General features: G+C 46.9%; 1 protein-coding gene across 1 annotated transcript; it reads left to right on the top strand.

The window, feature by feature from the left end:
* The first annotated feature begins 450 nt into the window (after positions 1 to 450).
* LOC134409136 (actin-binding protein WASF3-like) lies at positions 451 to 17,228 on the top strand. Its single transcript, XM_063141719.1, has 8 exons — positions 451 to 587; positions 3,060 to 3,190; positions 4,702 to 4,855; positions 6,135 to 6,252; positions 8,056 to 8,231; positions 8,950 to 9,213; positions 14,629 to 15,014; positions 16,898 to 17,228. Exons 1-8 carry the CDS (start codon positions 451 to 453, stop codon positions 17,053 to 17,055), a joined length of 1,524 nt encoding a protein of 507 aa, XP_062997789.1. The 3' UTR covers positions 17,056 to 17,228.
* Positions 17,229 to 18,289: the final 1,061 nt, after the last annotated feature.

Below are 18,289 nucleotides of genomic sequence, written 5' to 3'. Positions count from 1 at the left end.
CTCGGAGGATGGCAACAAGGGAGAGGGCCTTTTCGGTGGTGGCCCCCTGGCTGTGGAATGATCTCCCTGACGAGGCTCGCCTGGCACCAACATTGTTATCTTTTTGGTACCAGGTCAAGACTTTTCTCTTCTCCCAGGCATTTTAACATTTTAACAGCATTTTAACAGCATTTAACAACATTAAGTTTGTTTTTAATGGACCCCAGAATAAATGGATACTGTTTTAAATGGATACTGTTGTTTTTATACTGTTGCTTTTTACGTTTCTGATGGTTTTTTAAATCTTGTATACTTTTTAATGTTTGCTGTTGTTGACTGCTGTGAACCACCCAGAGAGCTTCGGCTGTGGGGCGGTGTAATAAATAAACGAATAAATAAATAAACAAACAAACTGATCTCTGTTCCTCCCTTCTTTCATCCAAGGTGAAGCCCTGCTGATTCCTTGCCAAGATGCCCTTGGTGAAGAGGAATATCGAGCCTCGTCACCTTTGCCGGGGAGCCCTTCCGGATGGGGTGACCAGCGAGTTGGAATGCGTGACCAACAGCACTTTAGCAGCGATCATCAAGCAGCTGGGAAGCCTCAGTAAGTCAGCAGGGTTGGGGTGTCCTGCGTCATGCCCAAGACAACAGGATTTGGCAGAGCTGGAAGTGGCATGAGAGAGCCACCCTTTGCTGAAGTGTTTTTAGTGACAGGCGGAGAGGCCTCCAAGACTGGAATTCTTCATCTATCCTGTGCACCGCTGCCAAGAGCCAGGTGGGGCAGGAGGAACCACGGAGGCGATTTCATCTCCTGTTCCTCTCTTGGGAAAAAAAAAACTCAGCTAGGCAGGCCTCCTGTGAATCCAGGCCTTTCCTCTCCTCTGCCCACCCCCCTGGAATACCGACTTCTTGACCTCTTACTTATTTGCATTTTCAAATCTTTCATTATTTATCATTAACATTTGGCATTTGCATTTCGTAATAGGACATCTTATGTTGGGCCTGTTCAGAAGACACCTTAAGCCCTGCTGGTCAAGGGTTTTGGTTAAGCAGCAGGGTTTAAGGCGTCTTGTGTGATGTGTTTTGCTAAATCCTGCCCACTCACCACAGTCGGACCGTCTGCAGCAGGGTTGGTGGCTCTAACCGTGGCTTAAAGTGCTGTGTGCGACAGGACGGCTTGTGGTTAGTGCTAACCCCAGAGAACCACAGTTTCTCTAACCACAGGACCTGAAACATCATCTGAACAGGTCCCTTGTTTTAAGAGAGGTGGGCGGGTGAGCATTTCACAACCGTCTTTACAGCAAGTCCAGTAAAGCAAAATCGTTGATTTCCTAAAATCTAGGATAGATGTGTGAGGCGTGATGGGCTATATGGAATCTCTAGGTCAGGGGTGGAGAACCTGGGGTTCTCCAGATGTTGTTTGACTCTAACTCCCATCATCCCCAGCCAGAATGGGAAATAGCCAATTGGTATGGAAAACCTGGGAGAGGGTGTACTCTCCTCCTGCCCAGCTGGTGTGCTTTCCGGAGGCCACTGTGGAAGCAGGATGCTGGGCTATGTAGGCCTTTGGTCTCATTCAGCAGGAAAATGCTTATCTCAACACTTTCATAAGGAGAGCTGGGAAAAGTTAACAATTAAAAATGAAATGGTGCCTGTTTTTGACGCTGTCAAACGTGTTTGTGAAACACTGTTGATAGTTCGGTCCCAGTCCAAGTTGAAATATACTCAATAATACTTAGAAATAACATGGGACACCATTTATGTCTTGAAAGAGAGAGAGCGAGAGCGAGAGAGACAGAGAGAGACCGAGAGACCAAGAGCATTATCTTCAGCACAGGCCTGTACAATGTGTCCCTTAACTGCTAGCCGGAAGGTGACAATCACCTCCCATTGGAGTATGAATCTGTTTTGCAGCTTCTTTTATTCTTTCGCTCAATATTGTGTGTTATTTTCAGTCGCTTCCTCGGGCGAGCACATGTGACCAACAAAGCCGGCTGCTGTTTTGCTGTCTTCTCGAACAAGGCAGGCTTTGTCGTTCTCCCGAGACGACCCTCCCTGAAAATCGCTCCGCTCGGCCCATCAAAAGGACCAGACGCGAGGCCAAAGCAAACCAAAACAGGCGCTGCTTGCAGCCGTTTTGTCAGAGCTGGCTGCTCAGAGGGGGCTCCAATGAGTTTACAGTCTCCGTTTGCGCCTTTTCCGCCCTCTGCCTTGTCTGTGTGGCCACGGGTGCTTTAAGCTCACTGTGACGGAGGCTGATGGGATGTTGGATCTCTTCCAGACCGAGGGCCAACGTCGTTTTTGAAGAAGCCCTCAGGGACCACATGCCACTGGTGGGCGAGGTCAATGGATGGCAAATCGGATGGGGCCAAAATACCAAAAATACCAGCATGTTTTAGCTTAACGCTAGGGTGACCCTATGAAAAGGAGGACAGGGCTCCTGTATCTTTAACAGTTGTATTGAAAAGGGAATTGCTTCAGGTGTCACTTGTATATATGGAGAACCTGGTGAAATTCCCCCTTCATCACAACAGTTAAAGCTGCAGGCGCCCTGCCCTCTTTTAAATCTGGCCACTGTAGTATAGCTCCTGCACTTTAACTGTTGTGATGAAGAGGGAATTTCACCAGGTGCTGCATGCATACAAATGGCACCTGCTGAAATTCCCCTTTCAATACAACTGTTAAAGATACAGGAGCCCTGTCCTCTTTTCCATGTGGTCACATTATTATTATTGTTGTTGTTGTTGTTGTTGTTGTTGTTGTTGTTGTTGTTGTTGTTGTTGCATTTTTATACTGCCCAATAGCTGAAGCTCCCTAGCCTTTGGTCTGATCCAATATGGCCCTTCTGATGTTCTTACAGAAAAGCTTCCTACTGGGTGCAAATCACAGCCCTTCCAGAATCTTACAGAAGAAAAGCATTACGTATTTCAGGAATGAACACTGGTTTGGTCATGATGGTTTCTCCCTTCTCCTTCACATGGGAACACCCCCTGCTTTCCTCTGACTCCTTTTTGAAAGCCACTTCCATCTCTGTGGCCCTGAAACGGTTGTCTCTTTTTGTCTCATGTTCTGTCAGGCAGGCACGCTGAAGACATTTTTGGAGAACTGTTCAATGAAGCCAATAGTTTCTACATGCGGATGAATTCCTTGCAGGAGCGAGTGGATCTTCTGGTGATCAAGGTCACTCAGTTGGACTCCACTGTAGAAGAAGGTAACCCAGATCGGCGCCTTGGGGAAACGGCCTTCCTGTGTCTGTCTTGTTATCTGATAGAACATCTAGTCCAAGGACCTAGAATCTCTTTCAACCTGGGGGCCAAATTCCATTCTGGAGAAACTCTTTTTGGAGGGGGCACATTCCAGTAATAGATGGGGCAAAAAGGGTCAAAATACCAAGAATACAAGCATTTTATTTATTTATTTATTTATTTATTTATTTATTTATTTATTTATTTATTTATTTATTTATTTTTAGTGTAAAGCTCCTACTGCCGTGATGTAAGTCTTGGGATGGGGAGAATTGCACAAAAGCTAGGAATCCCCCCAACAATTGGGGAAAGGGGGCAGGGCCAGTGGAAGGAGCAGGGCTTTTTGGGAAACCCTAGGGGGCAAGGTTGGGGTTCCCAGAAGGCAGGATTTGGCTCATGGACTGGGGGTTCAAGAGGACAGAGTTGCAGCTGGAGGACTTTTGTCAAGGGCTGCTGGAGGTGTGTCATTTTCAAGCTTCTCTTTGTGACCTCTTAAAGCAAAATCCGGCAACAGGTAATACACACTGGGGGAAAAGGGAATTCTAGGAAACCATGCTTTGCCTAAATTGAATTGAGAATAAAACTGCAAGTATCATACTGCCTTTATACAAATCTGTGGTGCAACCACATTTAGAATACTGTGTACAGTTCTGGTCACCACACCTAAAAAAGGATATTATGGAGCTGGGAAAAGTGCAGAAAACGGTAACTAAAAGGATTAAGGGTCTGGAGCATCTCCCCTATGAGGGAAGGTTACCTCAACTGGGATTGTTTAGCTTGGAAAAAAGGAGGCTAAGGGGAGACATGCTAGAGGTGTACAAAATTATGCACAGTGTGGAGAATGTGGATACGGAGACATTTTTCTCCCTCTCTCAAAATAATAGAACTCGGGGTCCTCCTAGGAAGCTGATTGGTGGGAGATCCAGGACAAATAAGAGGAAGTACTTCACACAGCGCATATTTAAATTATGGAACTCACTACCACCAGATGTAGTGACGGTCACCAATTTGGATGGCTTTAAAAGGGGGTTGGGTAAATTCCTGGAGGCAAAGGCTATCGATGGCTACTAGCCCTGATGGTTGTGTGCTATCTCCAGTATCCAAGGCAGTAAGTCTGTGTGCACCATTTGTTGGGGAACATGGGTGGAAGGGTGCTGTTGCACCATGTCCTGCCTTGTTGGTCCCTGTCTGACAGCTGGTTGGCCACAGTATGAACAGACCACTGGACTAGATGGACCCTTGGTCTGATCCAACATCAGGGCTCTTCTTATGTTCTTATGGTTATCTAGAAGTACTGCATTTTTAAAAAGTGGTTACATGACAACGTGCCCTGAGCTGGCAGACTAAAGAGAGAAGGAAATCATTCAGACGAGTGATCCAGCATGCGTTGTAGGAAACCAGGCCTGTGTTGTGCATGAGAATCACCAGCGCTCAGTGTTTGGTTTCATCTCTGACGTGTTTCTGCCTTTCCCCCCAGTTTCGCTGCAAGATATCAATATGCGGAAAGCCTTCAAGAGCTCTACTATTCAGAACCAGCAGGTGGTCTCTCGCAACTCTATCCCAAACCCTGTGATGGAGATGTACCAGCGCTGTGATAAACCTCCGCCACTCAACATTCTCACGCCATATCGGTACGGGGCATTAGGCAAAAGGGACAACCCCCCCCCCCCCCCGACGTCATGTCCGCTGTGGGAGTCTATGCTGTAAAGAAGTTGGTTTATGGAAGCAAAAGATTTTTCAGTTTAAATAGCCCTCAAGTCTCAGAAGGATATAACCCAGTGGTATTGCTAACAAATTACTTATGAGCTTTTAAAAATAATGATTATTGAGGTTTATTACAGTAGAATGGCACATGGCACTTAGCAGGGTTTCGTACACAAATGATAGTTCCCTGCTCTGAATGTGCTTACAATCTAGCTTCAAATTCATGGTGAACATATCTTGAGAATGTGGACTCTGCAAGAGCCCAGGTCAGTCTCTCTCTGTCACCAATTCAGCTGGCCTTAGGCAAGCCACTATCTTTAAGCCTCTCCCCTCCATCTGCACTATGGGTATAATAATACTAACCCACCGTATGTGAAAAGCTTTGGACATTATAACATTCTACAAGTGGGACCTGCAACAGAATGTTGCGCTGTGGAGAGTTCTTGTTCAATGTCCTTCCAAGCAGTGGAGGCTGGTGGCTCCAATGTCAGTGGGGTGGTGGATCTACTCCGGCTTTCCATTGGAACCAGTCAGAACTCTAAAGGAACTATGAAAGGTGTGTCACTCGCATTGGAGCCAGCTGCCCCCACTGTTTTTTCAGATTATTCCATTCCACCGCTTGCTGTTTTCTGTGCTCTTTCTCTCCAACAGTCAATCAGCACTCCATGCCCCCATTGGGCTGATTTTTGGGTTCTACCCTCCCTGGTTCTTTTTCTTAAAGATTTGTTTGTACATCTGCAGACCTTGGGGTTTCTTCTGTGTGGGTGGGGCTGTTTTGGCTTCATAAGAGTTGGCAGACATATAATTTATATATATATTCACAATAAAACACACACACACACATAATCTACACACACACACACACACACACACACACGCGCGCTAATTATGTATTTAGTAAACCAACTTTCTATTTTATTTCATTGTTATCCTGCCCTTCCTCCAAAAGAGCTCAGGACAATGACCCCCCCCCCCCCCGCTCCATATTATCCTTACTATAAACTTGTGAGTTAGGCTAGGCTGAGAGATACTGGCTGGTTCAAGGTGACCCATTGAGACTGGGACTTTCTGGACATCATCTTTCTAACCACTGCACCACATTGCCTCTTCAGTCATTCGATTATTTATACAATTCCTGTCAATCACAGATAACTGAGTTTCTCTCTCCCTGCCCCACCCTCACCCCAACCAACTTGCTCATTTCAGAGATGACAAGAAAGATGGTTTAAAATTCTACACCGACCCTTCTTATTTCTTCAACTTGTGGAAAGAGAAGATGTTGCAAGCCACAGAGGATAAGAGGAAAGAGAAACGCCGGCAGAAGGTAAATGTGGGAGCAAAAGGGATTGTTCAAAGCATGGGATACAGGTCATGTAAGCAGAGATGGTTAGTATAGCTAGACCCCCCAGATACAAAAGAGGGCAGGGCTCCTGCAGCTTTCACTGTGGTGATGAAGAGGGAATTTACCAGGTGCTGCATGCATACAAATGACACCTGCTGAAATTCCCTTTTCTCTGCAACTGTTAAAGATACAAGAGCCTTGTCCTCCTTTCCATAGGGTCACCCTATGCTAGGTCATTATCTATGCAGTTACTACCAACTGTTATTGAGAGTTCAGGTGGGAAGGTCAAGTAGCCACTTTAAGAAGGCTCAGGTGATTACCGACAAAAGGACTAAGAATGGCAGCACTGCATGATCTGCTTGCTTCCTGTTTTTCTCAGGGTCCCAGAACCTTGAATTCCCAGCCCTGGGATAGTCAAAAGTCTGTTTCTTTAATATATCAATGACACATTTCCGTTCCCAAACTCCCTGCTACTAGCCCATTTCTGCCAACATATTCCACTCCAAGGCAACTCAAAACTTTAAATCAGAACTATGTCTTTGTTAGTTGGTTGGTTTGTTATTTACCCCACAGTTCAGCATAAAAGACCACGGAATGGCTTACAAGTCAATACAGCACACACACACACACACACACACACACACACACACACACACACGACAATCCCTCACATTCCAGAAGACACAAAACAAAAGGAGAACAGCAATGGTGAGGGATGAGGAAAACCCAATAAACTCAGGCACTGGCCCTGTTCAGAAGACACCTTAAACCATGGCTTTAACCACGGTGGTTAAGTCAGAAAACTTGGGTGTGTTCAGAAGACACCTTAAACCATGGCTCTAGCTACAGTGAATAAAGCAAAAAGCCTTATTCACCATGGTTAAAGCAGTGGTTTAAGGTGTCTTCTGAACACGGCCTGGCTTTCTGGCTTAACCACCATGATTAAAGCCATAGTTTAAGGTGTCTCCTGAATGGGCCTACTGTTACTTAAGTAGGGTGACCATATTTGGGAAACCAAAAAAGAGGACACCTAGTGTGTGTGTGGGGAAGCAGCTTTCTGAGTCCTGCAGAAAGTACGTTATTCCCCCGCCACCTTAAAGAACCCAATTGGAGTGGAGGAGGGGAAAGGATTTCATTCTGCACCACCACCATCCACTCCAATTGGGGCCTTTTCTATAATGTCCACAGATGACCCACTTTCCCCTTTAAGACCTCAATTGGGGCTCGGGGTGGGGGAATGATGTGCCTCAAGAAAGCATGTCATTCCCTCCTGCCATGCTAATGGCAGCCTTAAAGGGGAAGGTGTGTCATTCCAGGACATTATTGAAAATTATAGAAAATCCCCCCTGACACCATGGAAAGAACAAAAACCAGGACAAATCCGGGGAAATCCTGACAGTTGGTCACCCTAACTTAAGTTACAAAGCTGTTACAATGACCAGCAGGGATGGAAACCAGTTCAGCATCACAGTTTTTGAATCCTCACAAAAGTGAAAACAATCATGAAACATAACTCCCTGCAAGTAGAAAATGAGCAGAACGGGGAAGTGAGTTGGGTTAGAAGCTCCCACCCCCACCCCACCCCGGTTGTCTTTCATGCAAGAAGTTTATGTTAAGACAGGATGTGCCCCCGTGCCGCCTGCCCCCAGTCTGAACTGCAGTCTGAAGGGGTACAGTTCATTTTATCTGTTTCTGCTGCATGTGTGGACCAATCCAACGGTACAGTTCACATAAAGCAATTCATGGTTGACCCGGTTGGTACCTTCTCTGTCCCCTTCGCCCCAGGAGCAACGGCTCGTAGAGGACTCGACCCGGGAAGTGAAGAAAGTGCGGAAAGCCCGCAATCGGCGGCTGGAGTGGAACATGATGGCGTACGATAAAGAATTCCGACCCGATAACAGGTTCTCACCATCCCCATATCACATGGCCTCCTCGGAAGGATCACTATCCCCAGATAATAGGCAGGTTTTATGTACTACACGCTTTGCTTGACCTTTTCCTTTTGCTCTGCTGTCTTTTCCTTCGGCTGTTTTGCTTGTTTTTTGCTTCTTGCTCCCCTGCCCCCACCCTGGGATGCTTTTTAATCGCTCACGACAGCAAGGGCTCTGTTCCAGCTAGAGGCAGGTTGAGGGAAATCAAGGCCACTGACAAACTCTTCCAGGGAATTGCAAGGCGTGTTGCTGAGGGGCTGCCTCATCCCTGCATGGGCTTTGGGTGATGCTGAGATAGGAAGTGAGGTGTGCTATTGGCAGTGGGGGCTGGTGGCTCCGATGTCAATGGGTGGCGAATCCGCTCCAGGTTTCGGTCCGAACCAGTCCGAACTCTAAAGGACTTTGGACAGCTCCTTTAGACTTTTGACTGGTTCATACTGAAACCTGGAGCGGATTCACTACCCACTGACATCGGAGCCACCAGCCTCCACTGACAGTTTGGGACCGGAGCTAGGTGGACTTCAGCCAATCTCTGGAGCTGCAGCGCTGCCTCCCTAAGCTATGCCTGCCTGTGCCCTCCTTGCTGCATGCTTGCATTCCTTTCTTTCCACGCCTGTGCCTTGTGCCTCTGCACATCGAGTCCTTGATCCCAGCAGCGGAGAGGTGCCACCACATCCCTCCCTTCCATTTGGCTCCCCCACTCCTGCCAGCCAGGTGTACAACCTTTTGGTGTTTTTGTGTGTGACAGATCTTATGCGTCCGATGCAGCTGATCACTCATACCCGGCCAGCCCTAACCATCCTGCCCAGCAGATATTAGCGCCAGCCTCACACCTGTCAGCAGACAACAAAGAGGTCATCCTGGTGGCTAGCCAGGTGCAGGAGCATGTCTACAGGCCCTCGGCAGCAGGAAGCCGGCAGAACAGTCTCAATCGGGTTCAGCAGCCCCATGTGCCACCGCCGCCAGAGACTATGCTAAATGGACCCAGACCTCAGATGGTCAAGGATTATGGGTATGAATTCCTGCCTGCTTTTCTTCCTCTGCTAGGTGTGACTTTCCCCTTTAACAGAGAAGATTTGGCATTTTCTAAAGTAACCAGGTGGCTGGTTGCTCAAAAGCAAAATTCTCTATCCCGGGTATTAGCACAGGAAAGGCGCAGAGTAGTGTAACTCAAGTGGGTCAGTAGGTAGCCAAGGAGTTGACAGGCCTGATTCCAACACCTTTCTTTGTCACTGATGTCTAGTACGACCAAGAGCAAGTTTCTGTGCCTTGGTTTCCCCACTGAGAAATTCCATCCAGAGATCAGCTCACTGGAAGGAATAGAGTCGTATTTGCTAATCCTGGGAAATACGAGGAATTAACCCCTCTCCTTCTTATCCTACCTTTGTCGGGAGACAACTTGGGTTTGCCCCGTGGTACGACAGATGCAGACCGGTTTCCGTTCTGTAAAACCAGATGGCCATCATGAGATTGGATAGAGGAATGGCTGTACATGGGGGAGGCGCTCTGTTTAAATCCTGCCAGGGCATCTGAAAGAGAACTTACCTGACTCTTCCTCCTTGTGCGTTTGGTCCCTTTCCCCTTCATGTGAACACTGGCATGACTGCCCTGGGTACAATCTTGCTTAATGTGGGAAAGGACTGAAACCTTTTGAAACCGGAAGGTTTCTAGTGCCTACAAAAGTTTGCTTTGCTCAATCTGTGAGGCTGAGCAAAAATCCTCCTCCTTCTCCTCAGTCCTTTGACCTCTAGCCGCTTCCCTTTGTTCAGCACTGCCCTGTGTGTTACAAGCTCTTGTCATGCAACTAATGCCCCCCCCCACAAAAAACCCTGGAGACTCAAATCCTGACATTTCCATGCAATTCTCTCCCCCCCTCCCCCCTCTCTCTACACACACTTTTGCATGGAGGCCGGTGGGCAGAATTTGCTCTCTTTGTTCATTTGAAAGAGCTAACTGTGCCAATTTACTCGTTCTCTCCTTTGAAAGCATCACCACTGGAAAAATTAGAGCATGTGCTAGTCCTTGTAGGGTCAAGGTCGAAGGGCTGATATTCACAGAGGCATTCTGCATGGAGGTCACAACCTGTTACCCCCTGTCTAGCAGCTGACTCAATACAGGGAGCAATTCCTCTTCTACGGCCTTCCTCTCTGAGAAGCAGCCCCCTTCAGACTCTCAGCGAATGCACAGAAATATAGGTTTGCACTGATATAGAGGCAGGAAATTTCACTGCATAGCAAGTCTCTGCAGATGAGCTGTTTCTGGGGGAGGCAGGCTGCCATAGAGAGTGAGTTACAGCAGCCGCTCCATTCTGCTTTATTAAAGTGCTTTTGGCCTTACAGGTTTCGTGAAGCTTGCCTCTACATTAGGGTCTGAGAGTGCTGCTAAGGCACTGTATTGCTGCAATCATCTGGAAGTGGAGTTAAAACAGGAGTTCTGCATCGTATTTAATGTAGTGCTATATTATCCAGCAATGCCTGCCCCTATGGCATTGATAGTTCTATAATATTTACTGAGAAGGATGTCCCATTCAGCAAAGGTTCTCTACAACTTTAACTAGAAGCTTCCTTTTTGTGGCTTTTGCTTCTAATGGATTCCCATTCAGTCAGTGTAGCCATGGGATGACGGTTGAATTGACCCCTTAATAATTCAATTTTCATTTCCCAAGAACGGTTTGGTTATTGATTACCTCCCGTTATTCGGCTTTTCTTTTTTATTGTGGAAGTGTACCACTAGGCAAAAAAGAGAAAGAGAGAGAGAGAGAGAGAGGCAAAATGTGTCAAAAGCAGGGATTAAAGTGTGTGTGTACACAAACACACACACACACACACACACACACACACACACACAAATTTACAATTTCCTGGCATTGCTGAGCAGGAACCAATTATATGGACAGAAGCCGAAAAGAAGCTTCTAATTAAAGTCACAGTAGACCTAAGAGCCTCAATATCTTAGGGATCTCCTTAGTTATCTCCTCATCCTCATGTCCCTGCCCAGTCTTTGCACTCATCAGAGGAACAACTCCTGAGGATGCCACATGCTCCTGAGGTTTGCCTCAGTAGAGCGTTTAGTGTTGCAGCACCTACCCTCTGGAATGCATTACAAACTGTCCTTAGACAAGCTGATATGTGCAAGACACATTACTTCACACATTACTTCACATGTGCAAGACACATTACTTCACGCAGGCTTTCCCTGAAGTGTGATCCAGCCAGCGGTATCTGTAGTGCACATCAAAGAGTGCAGTTTTATCCCTGATATGAATTTTTATTATTTGGGTAGTTTTATTGTTGTTTTGATGACATGATACTGTATGTTTACTGCTTTGAAACTTTGTGGAAAGCGGTACCACCTTGAGTAAAGGTAGGGTACAAATCAATTAAATAAATTAAATAGTGCATTGCCATCCACACTAAAGTAGGTGGTATTGCTAATGCATTTTAAAACAAAAAAGGATCTTCACAAGGTCGGGTCTAAAGAAAGACAGTTCAGTCCAGAAAACACTGGAATGCAATGGGTTGGCAATGATGCAGTTTGGATTCTCTGCCGTATGTGAATAAACCAAGGATAGATATTCCAGGTGAAACAGCTTGTGCGGAAATAGCCAAAGAGGTCTTCCTTCTTCAGGACCATGGACAGCATCCTGCAAGAGAGGTGTTAAAAATATACCTTGCACTTGATATTTCCTTCATGATGGTCATTTCCGTATAGGAACTTCATGTAACTCATCACATATTATAAGTGCACACATGCCTTTCACAATGTATAACCACAGCAGGAAGTCACCAACAGCCAGTTTTCCACCACATCGGAAGGTGGCGAAAGCAAAACAGTTGTGATAATCACACATGCAAATCAGATGCAAGATTTACACATAGAGAATTCACCATTTTGGGTATCCATCTTGCATGAGGCATTCTTCTGTTTGAGACATCTGAGCTCATCATCCTGTATTTATTTATTTATTTATTTAATTACATTTATATACCGCCCCACAGCCGAAGCTCTCTGGGCGGTTTACAACAATTAAAAATAGTAAACATTAAAAGTATACAAAAATTTAAAAAACATAAAAACAGTATAAAAACAACAGTATCCATTTCAAAACAACAATTCTGGGGTCCATTAAAAACAAACTTAACGTTGTTAAATGCTGTTAAAATGCCTGGGAGAAGAGAAAAGTCTTGACCTGGCGCCAAAAAGATAACAACGTTGGCGCCAGGCGAGCCTCATCGGGAAGATCATTCCACAGTCGGGGGGCAACCACAGAGAAGGCCCTCTCCCTTGTTGCCATCCTCCAAGCTTCTCTCGGAGTAGGCACTCGGAGGAGGACCTTAGATGTTGAGTGCAGTGTACGGGTAGGTTCATGTCAGGAGAGGCGTTCTATCAGGTATTGCGGTCCCAAGCCATGTAGGTTAAAACCAGCACCTTGAATTGGGCTCGGAAACATATAGGCAGCCAATGCAAACGGGCCAGAATCGGTGTTATATGCTCAAACCTCCCTGTTCCAGCTATCAATCTGGCCGCCGCATTTTGCACAAGCTGCAGCTTCTGGACCGTCTTCAAAGGCTGCCCCATGTAGAGGGCATTGCAGTAATCTAATTTGGAAGTTACCAAAGTATGGACAACTGAAGCTAGGTTATCCCTAGCAAATAAAGCAAATAAAGAGCAACATTTACTAAGGCAAGCAACAGTTATTGGATCAAGTGTTGGCAGAAGGGCATCAAGGCCAAAATGCTTGACAAAGTCCTGATGTTTGTTTTCTGTGTCTGGAGAACAAGGGGGGGGGGGAATGTCAGCACAGACACAAGGGCTTGATGACTAAGAACAATAAAAAGGGCACCAAGCTGCACAAAGGGAAAAGCATCTGTCTTGTTTTCCCGGGGAGGTGATCAGAAGTAGTTGCATTTATTAGAAGAGTAAGGTAAAGTAGAGTGGAGTGAGGCAGAATGGAAAGGCTCAGTCGTTCATGAGCCTGGACAGAGCTATGCAGGCTGGAGCTCCTGTAGGAAGAGCTGTTGTCTCAGCAACATGCAGAGGCCTTCTGAGACGTTATGGCCAGGACTGAACAGCAGGGGTATTGTCCAGAACTTGACAGGTCACTTTAGATGGATGGGGGAGGGGGGGCCTGTGGCTTATGAATTGTGCAGGCTTAGCCTAGGATGGGGTGCAGAGCATCTTTCATCATGAAGATTGAATTCCATTTTGGAGAAAGCTCTTGGGGGCCACATCCCAGTGGTGGGCAGGGCCAGAGGAAAAAGGGGGTGGAGCCAAAAATAGCAGCATCTTTTGACTTAAAGCTTTTACTGCCAATAATGAAGACTAAGGAGAGGTATTTCAACCTTTTAGAATGGAGGGGGAAACTGAATAAAAGCCAGGAAACCACCCAAAGTTCATCAGTTGTGGGAAAGGGGTTGGAGCCACAGGTGGGAGCATGGCCATCTGGGGAATCCTGTAGGGCTGGCCGGGGCTCCCAGGCCTGAGATCCTGGACCCCTGGCCTAGGAGTTCATTGGCAGTTGACAATTTCTGGACAAGGTTGGTATCTCTGCCCCACATATCTGGATACTACAGAACTCCCAGAAAAGAGGAGTAGTTGCAGCAAAAAAGGCTCAGCTTGTGGAACACTGAGTGATAATGGCAAAGAGCTCCTTAGGCCCTGATCTTTAATCATTTGCTAAAAACAAAACTAAACAACCCACAGGTGGGATTGTTTTGCCCTGTAAGTGTAAGGTAAGGTAAAGTTAAGTGCAGTGAGGAAGAATAGAAAGACAAGATCGTTCATGAGACTGGCTGATCTACACCAAGCAGGATATAACACTTTTAAAATGGTATGAAAATGGTATATGTAATGTGTCCTGGGCCTGAATAGTTGTCATCACCGTTATAAACCGTTATAAGCAGTAGTGTAGATCCTGCCAGGGTTATGCTGGCTTGAGCTCCTACAGGAAGAGCTGTTGTCTCAGCAACATGCAGAGGCCTTCTGAAGGCTCTCTGATCTGGGCCTGCTGTTAATCCCACCCCCTCTGAAGAGCTGTCTGGATTTTAAAGGGCCATTGCCTGATCCTGCAGCCACTGGCTGCCCGGGCATGAGGGTGGTGAGGGCTGCCTTGGAGGAGGCTGCCCTCTGAGTCTGAAGAGCTGTTTCTCTCATAAGTGGGATTGCCTAGTGAAGGTGCAAATTTGCCATATTGAACAAAATGCTCCATTTTGTGCGACCGCCCCCTTGCCCCGGTCTTGTTTACCGATGGGAAAGGAATCACTTCTAGCCTTGACTGTGGCTGCAGATCCAGTGCAGCCTGAAAGGGGGAAACAGGAGAGTAACCTAATAGCCTAATTCTGCCACTTGAGCTGATGACTTTTCATGCACGCCTGGTTTGCTTGGCTCGGTGCCTGTTTCAAGCGGTCTCTTTCCTTTCTCTTTTCAGCCCCCAACCAGTGCCGATGGCCGAGTACTTCGTGCCCCCTGCTCCCCCTCCCCCTCCCCCAGTCATCCCCTCTGCTCAGACGGCCTTCGACAGCCCCATCTCTGCCCCTCCAGCCATGGCTCCCAGCGCCTCTGTGGCACACTCCTCTTATGCCCCTTCCCCTCCCCCAGCTCCCCCCTGCCCCTATTCTGCTTCCCCCCCTCAGACTGGCCCCATGGGGCCTCCTGTCGCACCACCCCCTCCTCCCCCCGGCCCCCCAACAGTGACCGCCTCGCCAGCTCACTCGGCGTCTCCCCCTGCCGTCACGGTAGAACCGCGGAAGCCTCAGGTTCCCCTGATCCCCATGAGCGATGCCCGGAGCGACCTGCTTGCCGCCATCCGCAGGGGTAAGTGTCTGCCTTTCTTGTGCTAGCAACATCGTGAGCAGCAGCCCAGTGGTGGCTGGTGGCTCCAGGGTCAGAGGGGTGGTGAATCCACTCTGGGTTTCAGTCAGAACCTGTCAAAGCTCTAAAGGAGCTGAACAAGGTGCAAAGCGGGTTGGAGAATGAAGCACCTTGGGCAGCTCCTTTAGAGTTCTGGCTGGTTCTGACTGAAGCCCAGAGCGGATGCACTGCCCCACTGGCACCGGAGCCACCAGCCTCCGCTGGAAGCAGGATAGCCAGTTGCTTGTATTTATTAATTTTAAAACGTTCTAGACCTTGCTGCTTTTGTTTCCAAAACTTTGCTGTGGTTAATACCAAAACAGTAAAAGAACATAAACCATGGCCTACAACCCCCCACAATCCCTCACCATTGGCTATGTTGGTTAGGAGTGATGGGAATTTATTTATTTACATTGATTTGTTACATTTATATCCCTCCTTTTTTCCATGGGGCCTAATGTGGCTTTCCTCCTCCTCCTCTCCATTTTATCTTCACAACGACCCTGTGAGGTAGGTTAGGCTGAGAGTCATTGCCTGGCCTAAAGTCACCCAACAAGCTTTATGGCTGAGTGAAGACTAGAACCTGGGCCTCCCCTGTCCCAGTCCAACACAAATTGTAGGTAGGGCTGCACGAAGACCCCAGCGTCTGGTCCGGGGTGGGGTGGGGGTGGGGTGTCTGCCGCAGGGCCCTGATCCACATCAGGGTCTTGCACACATATTTCAAGGTAAAAAAATAACAATTCATTAGGTTCAGCTACACACTACACACTTAAATTGCATAGGGTGTCATTTAGCATTCAGTTTCTGGAAGACGTCTTGTCGCAGCCTTGACAGTCCATTTGTGCAATATAAAAAAAACAAAAGCTGGCCCAGAATTTCAGCACTTCTAAAGTGCCATATTAATCTTAATCTCTTTTTTAATTATAATTAAATGTCCTCCAAAGGTCATTGAAGGGATAATAACGGGACAACCTTATGTAAGTCTCCTCCTTATATGGTAAACAAATGTGGCCCATAAATATAATACAAGAGCCCTAGAAGAAGCAGAGCTGGGATTAAACTGGATTCTGTCAGAGAGAGTGTTGATAAAAGAATTCTTCCCCTCCAGATGTTTTGAACTTCAACTCCCATTAGCCTCAGCTCACATAGCCAATGGCCAGGAATTCTGGGGATTGTAGTCCAAAATATCTGGAGTGTGCCAAACTGGGGAAAGCAAGAAAAAGTCTCTCATAGGTCAATAGCAAGTCCATTAAAGTCCGGATGGTGGTTGTAATTTGTGCACAAACACATTCACCTTCCATTTGGGCTGGTCTTGGGGACGAAGCATGCAAAATACTCGCCGTCTTAGATAGCAGGTGGGCAACGTCTCGCCAGGGGAGGCTGGAAGTTCCGATGTCAATGGAACCATGAATCTTGGTTTCAGTGGGAGCTAGTCAGAACTCTGAAAGAGCAATAGCTATCCACCTATGTATGAACCTTTCACCTTTGGGGGGATGTTACCTGAAGGCCTTTGAAAGAAGGTCACCTTTTGATTTGAGAGACTTGTGTAGAAGAGCTTGTCCATGTAAGCATATTGAAAATGGGGAGGGGGGATATACAGAGCACCCTTTATGGCAGGCTTCCCCCATGTGTTGGGCTAACGCTGACAGGGGATTATGGAAATTGTAGTCCTGCACATCTGGAGAGCACCAGGATAAGGAAAGCTGTTTTATGGTCTCACTCAGTGGAGGCTGGTGGCTCCACACTGTGGATCACTCCTTTAGAGTTCTGTCTGGTTCTGAGTAAAATCTGGAGTGGATTTGTTTGCTCCGGCTGACTCGAAGGTGTTTCTTTCTTTGCAAATGCAGGCATTCAGCTCCGGAAGGTTCAAGAGCAATGGGAGCAGGAGGCAAAGAAAGAGCCAGTGGGCAATGACGTGGCCACGATCCTCTCCCGCAGGATCGCGGTGGAGTACAGTGAATCAGACGACGACTCTGAACTGGACGAGAACGAGTGGTCCGATTGACCACAGGGCGGAAGCACTTCCTTTAGGGTGGAGGGGGTCTCCCATGTTCTTCTTGCCACCTTTCCACAACCAGGTGTGTGTGACTGGGCATCTCTGCAGGTAAATTGACATGGTTTGCCGGCAGCTCGTGTTCAGGAGCTTTGCTTTCGTGCCATGTTGCGTTGTTGAAACTTTTTTTTCAGGTGGCCTCCTTGTGGGCGAGCGTGCATTAGCGACTCCTGTCTTTCGAATACACATGGGTGGTAAGGAGGCCAACTGGCTGCCCATATTTCCCCCCAGGTGTGAAAATGACATTTGAATCTTTGAACGTGCTGGAGAAGCGAAACAAATTGCAACTACAGCACCCTGTTGTGGGCTTATGATGACTTATGATATGGTCTCAGCCATTAACAACATGCAGATTTAAGGAGTAAAACAATATTAGAGATGATGGTGATGTTTTAAGCAGATGCACTTTCTATACTTAAAGGCTCTTGGGTGGGACGGCGTCTTCTTTCTTGTGTTAAACACCACAGTGTGGTTTTACGGGTCAGAGGAATGCAGTTCACGTGCTCATCAGTTTTCTCCATTGCTTAATGCAGCCTTCCCCAACCTGGTAGCCTCCAGATGTCTTGGACTACAACTCCCATCAGCCCCAGCCAATGCGGCCAATGGAAAACACATGGTTGGGGGAGGCTGGCTGAACACTTGAGAAACAAGTTCCAGAGATGAGTTGTGTTAGTCGGCTGCCACAAAAATAGAAGAGTTCTGTAGCACCTTAAAGACTAACACAATATTGCATAAGCGTGATGGTCACCTAACAGGGTAGAGACTCTGAATACAGAGGGAAGAACTAAAAAGTAAAACAAAGAACACCCATGCTGCTTTTGTTTACGAAGTAAGGCCAAGCGATGAAGAAGAATCTGCAGCGTAGCAGATCCAGTTAAATGAATAGGAGATCCAGAAACAAATAGGCCTAACAAGAAACTTTTGACCGCACTTTGAAACAAACCAAAAACCACTTTTTGTACTCAGGGGTATATCTATCTATCCCACTTAGGTGGCCAATTCATGCATGTGACGAAATGGATTCATGAATAAATGTTTCGAAGACTGTAGGGATCAAATTCATCTGGACTAGTTTAGATGTTCTCTCTTCCTGCATATAGTGTTCAGGATGTTGCAATGGAGAAAAACATACAAACAGAAACATATTGAAACGAACTGTACATTAAAATAAAACAATGTAAGAGAA

This window comes from Elgaria multicarinata, chromosome 15 (genome assembly GCF_023053635.1).
Source record: "Elgaria multicarinata webbii isolate HBS135686 ecotype San Diego chromosome 15, rElgMul1.1.pri, whole genome shotgun sequence".
Lineage (NCBI taxonomy): Eukaryota > Metazoa > Chordata > Lepidosauria > Squamata > Anguidae > Elgaria > Elgaria multicarinata.
The sequence above is the reverse complement of the archived record's forward strand: the minus strand, read 5'-3'. Positions and strand labels throughout refer to the sequence as shown.

Bases quoted from the DNA above. Each gene is read 5' to 3' on its own strand.
- LOC134409136 (XM_063141719.1), top strand. From the start codon at position 451: ATGCCCTTGGTGAAGAGGAATATCGAGCCTCGTCACCTTTGCCGGGGA. The intron at 588-3,059 runs GTCAGCAGGGTT...TCTGTCAGGCAG, and splicing joins CAGCTGGGAAGCCTCAGTAA to GCACGCTGAAGACATTTTTG. The intron at 3,191-4,701 runs GTAACCCAGATC...CTTTCCCCCCAG, and splicing joins GGACTCCACTGTAGAAGAAG to TTTCGCTGCAAGATATCAAT.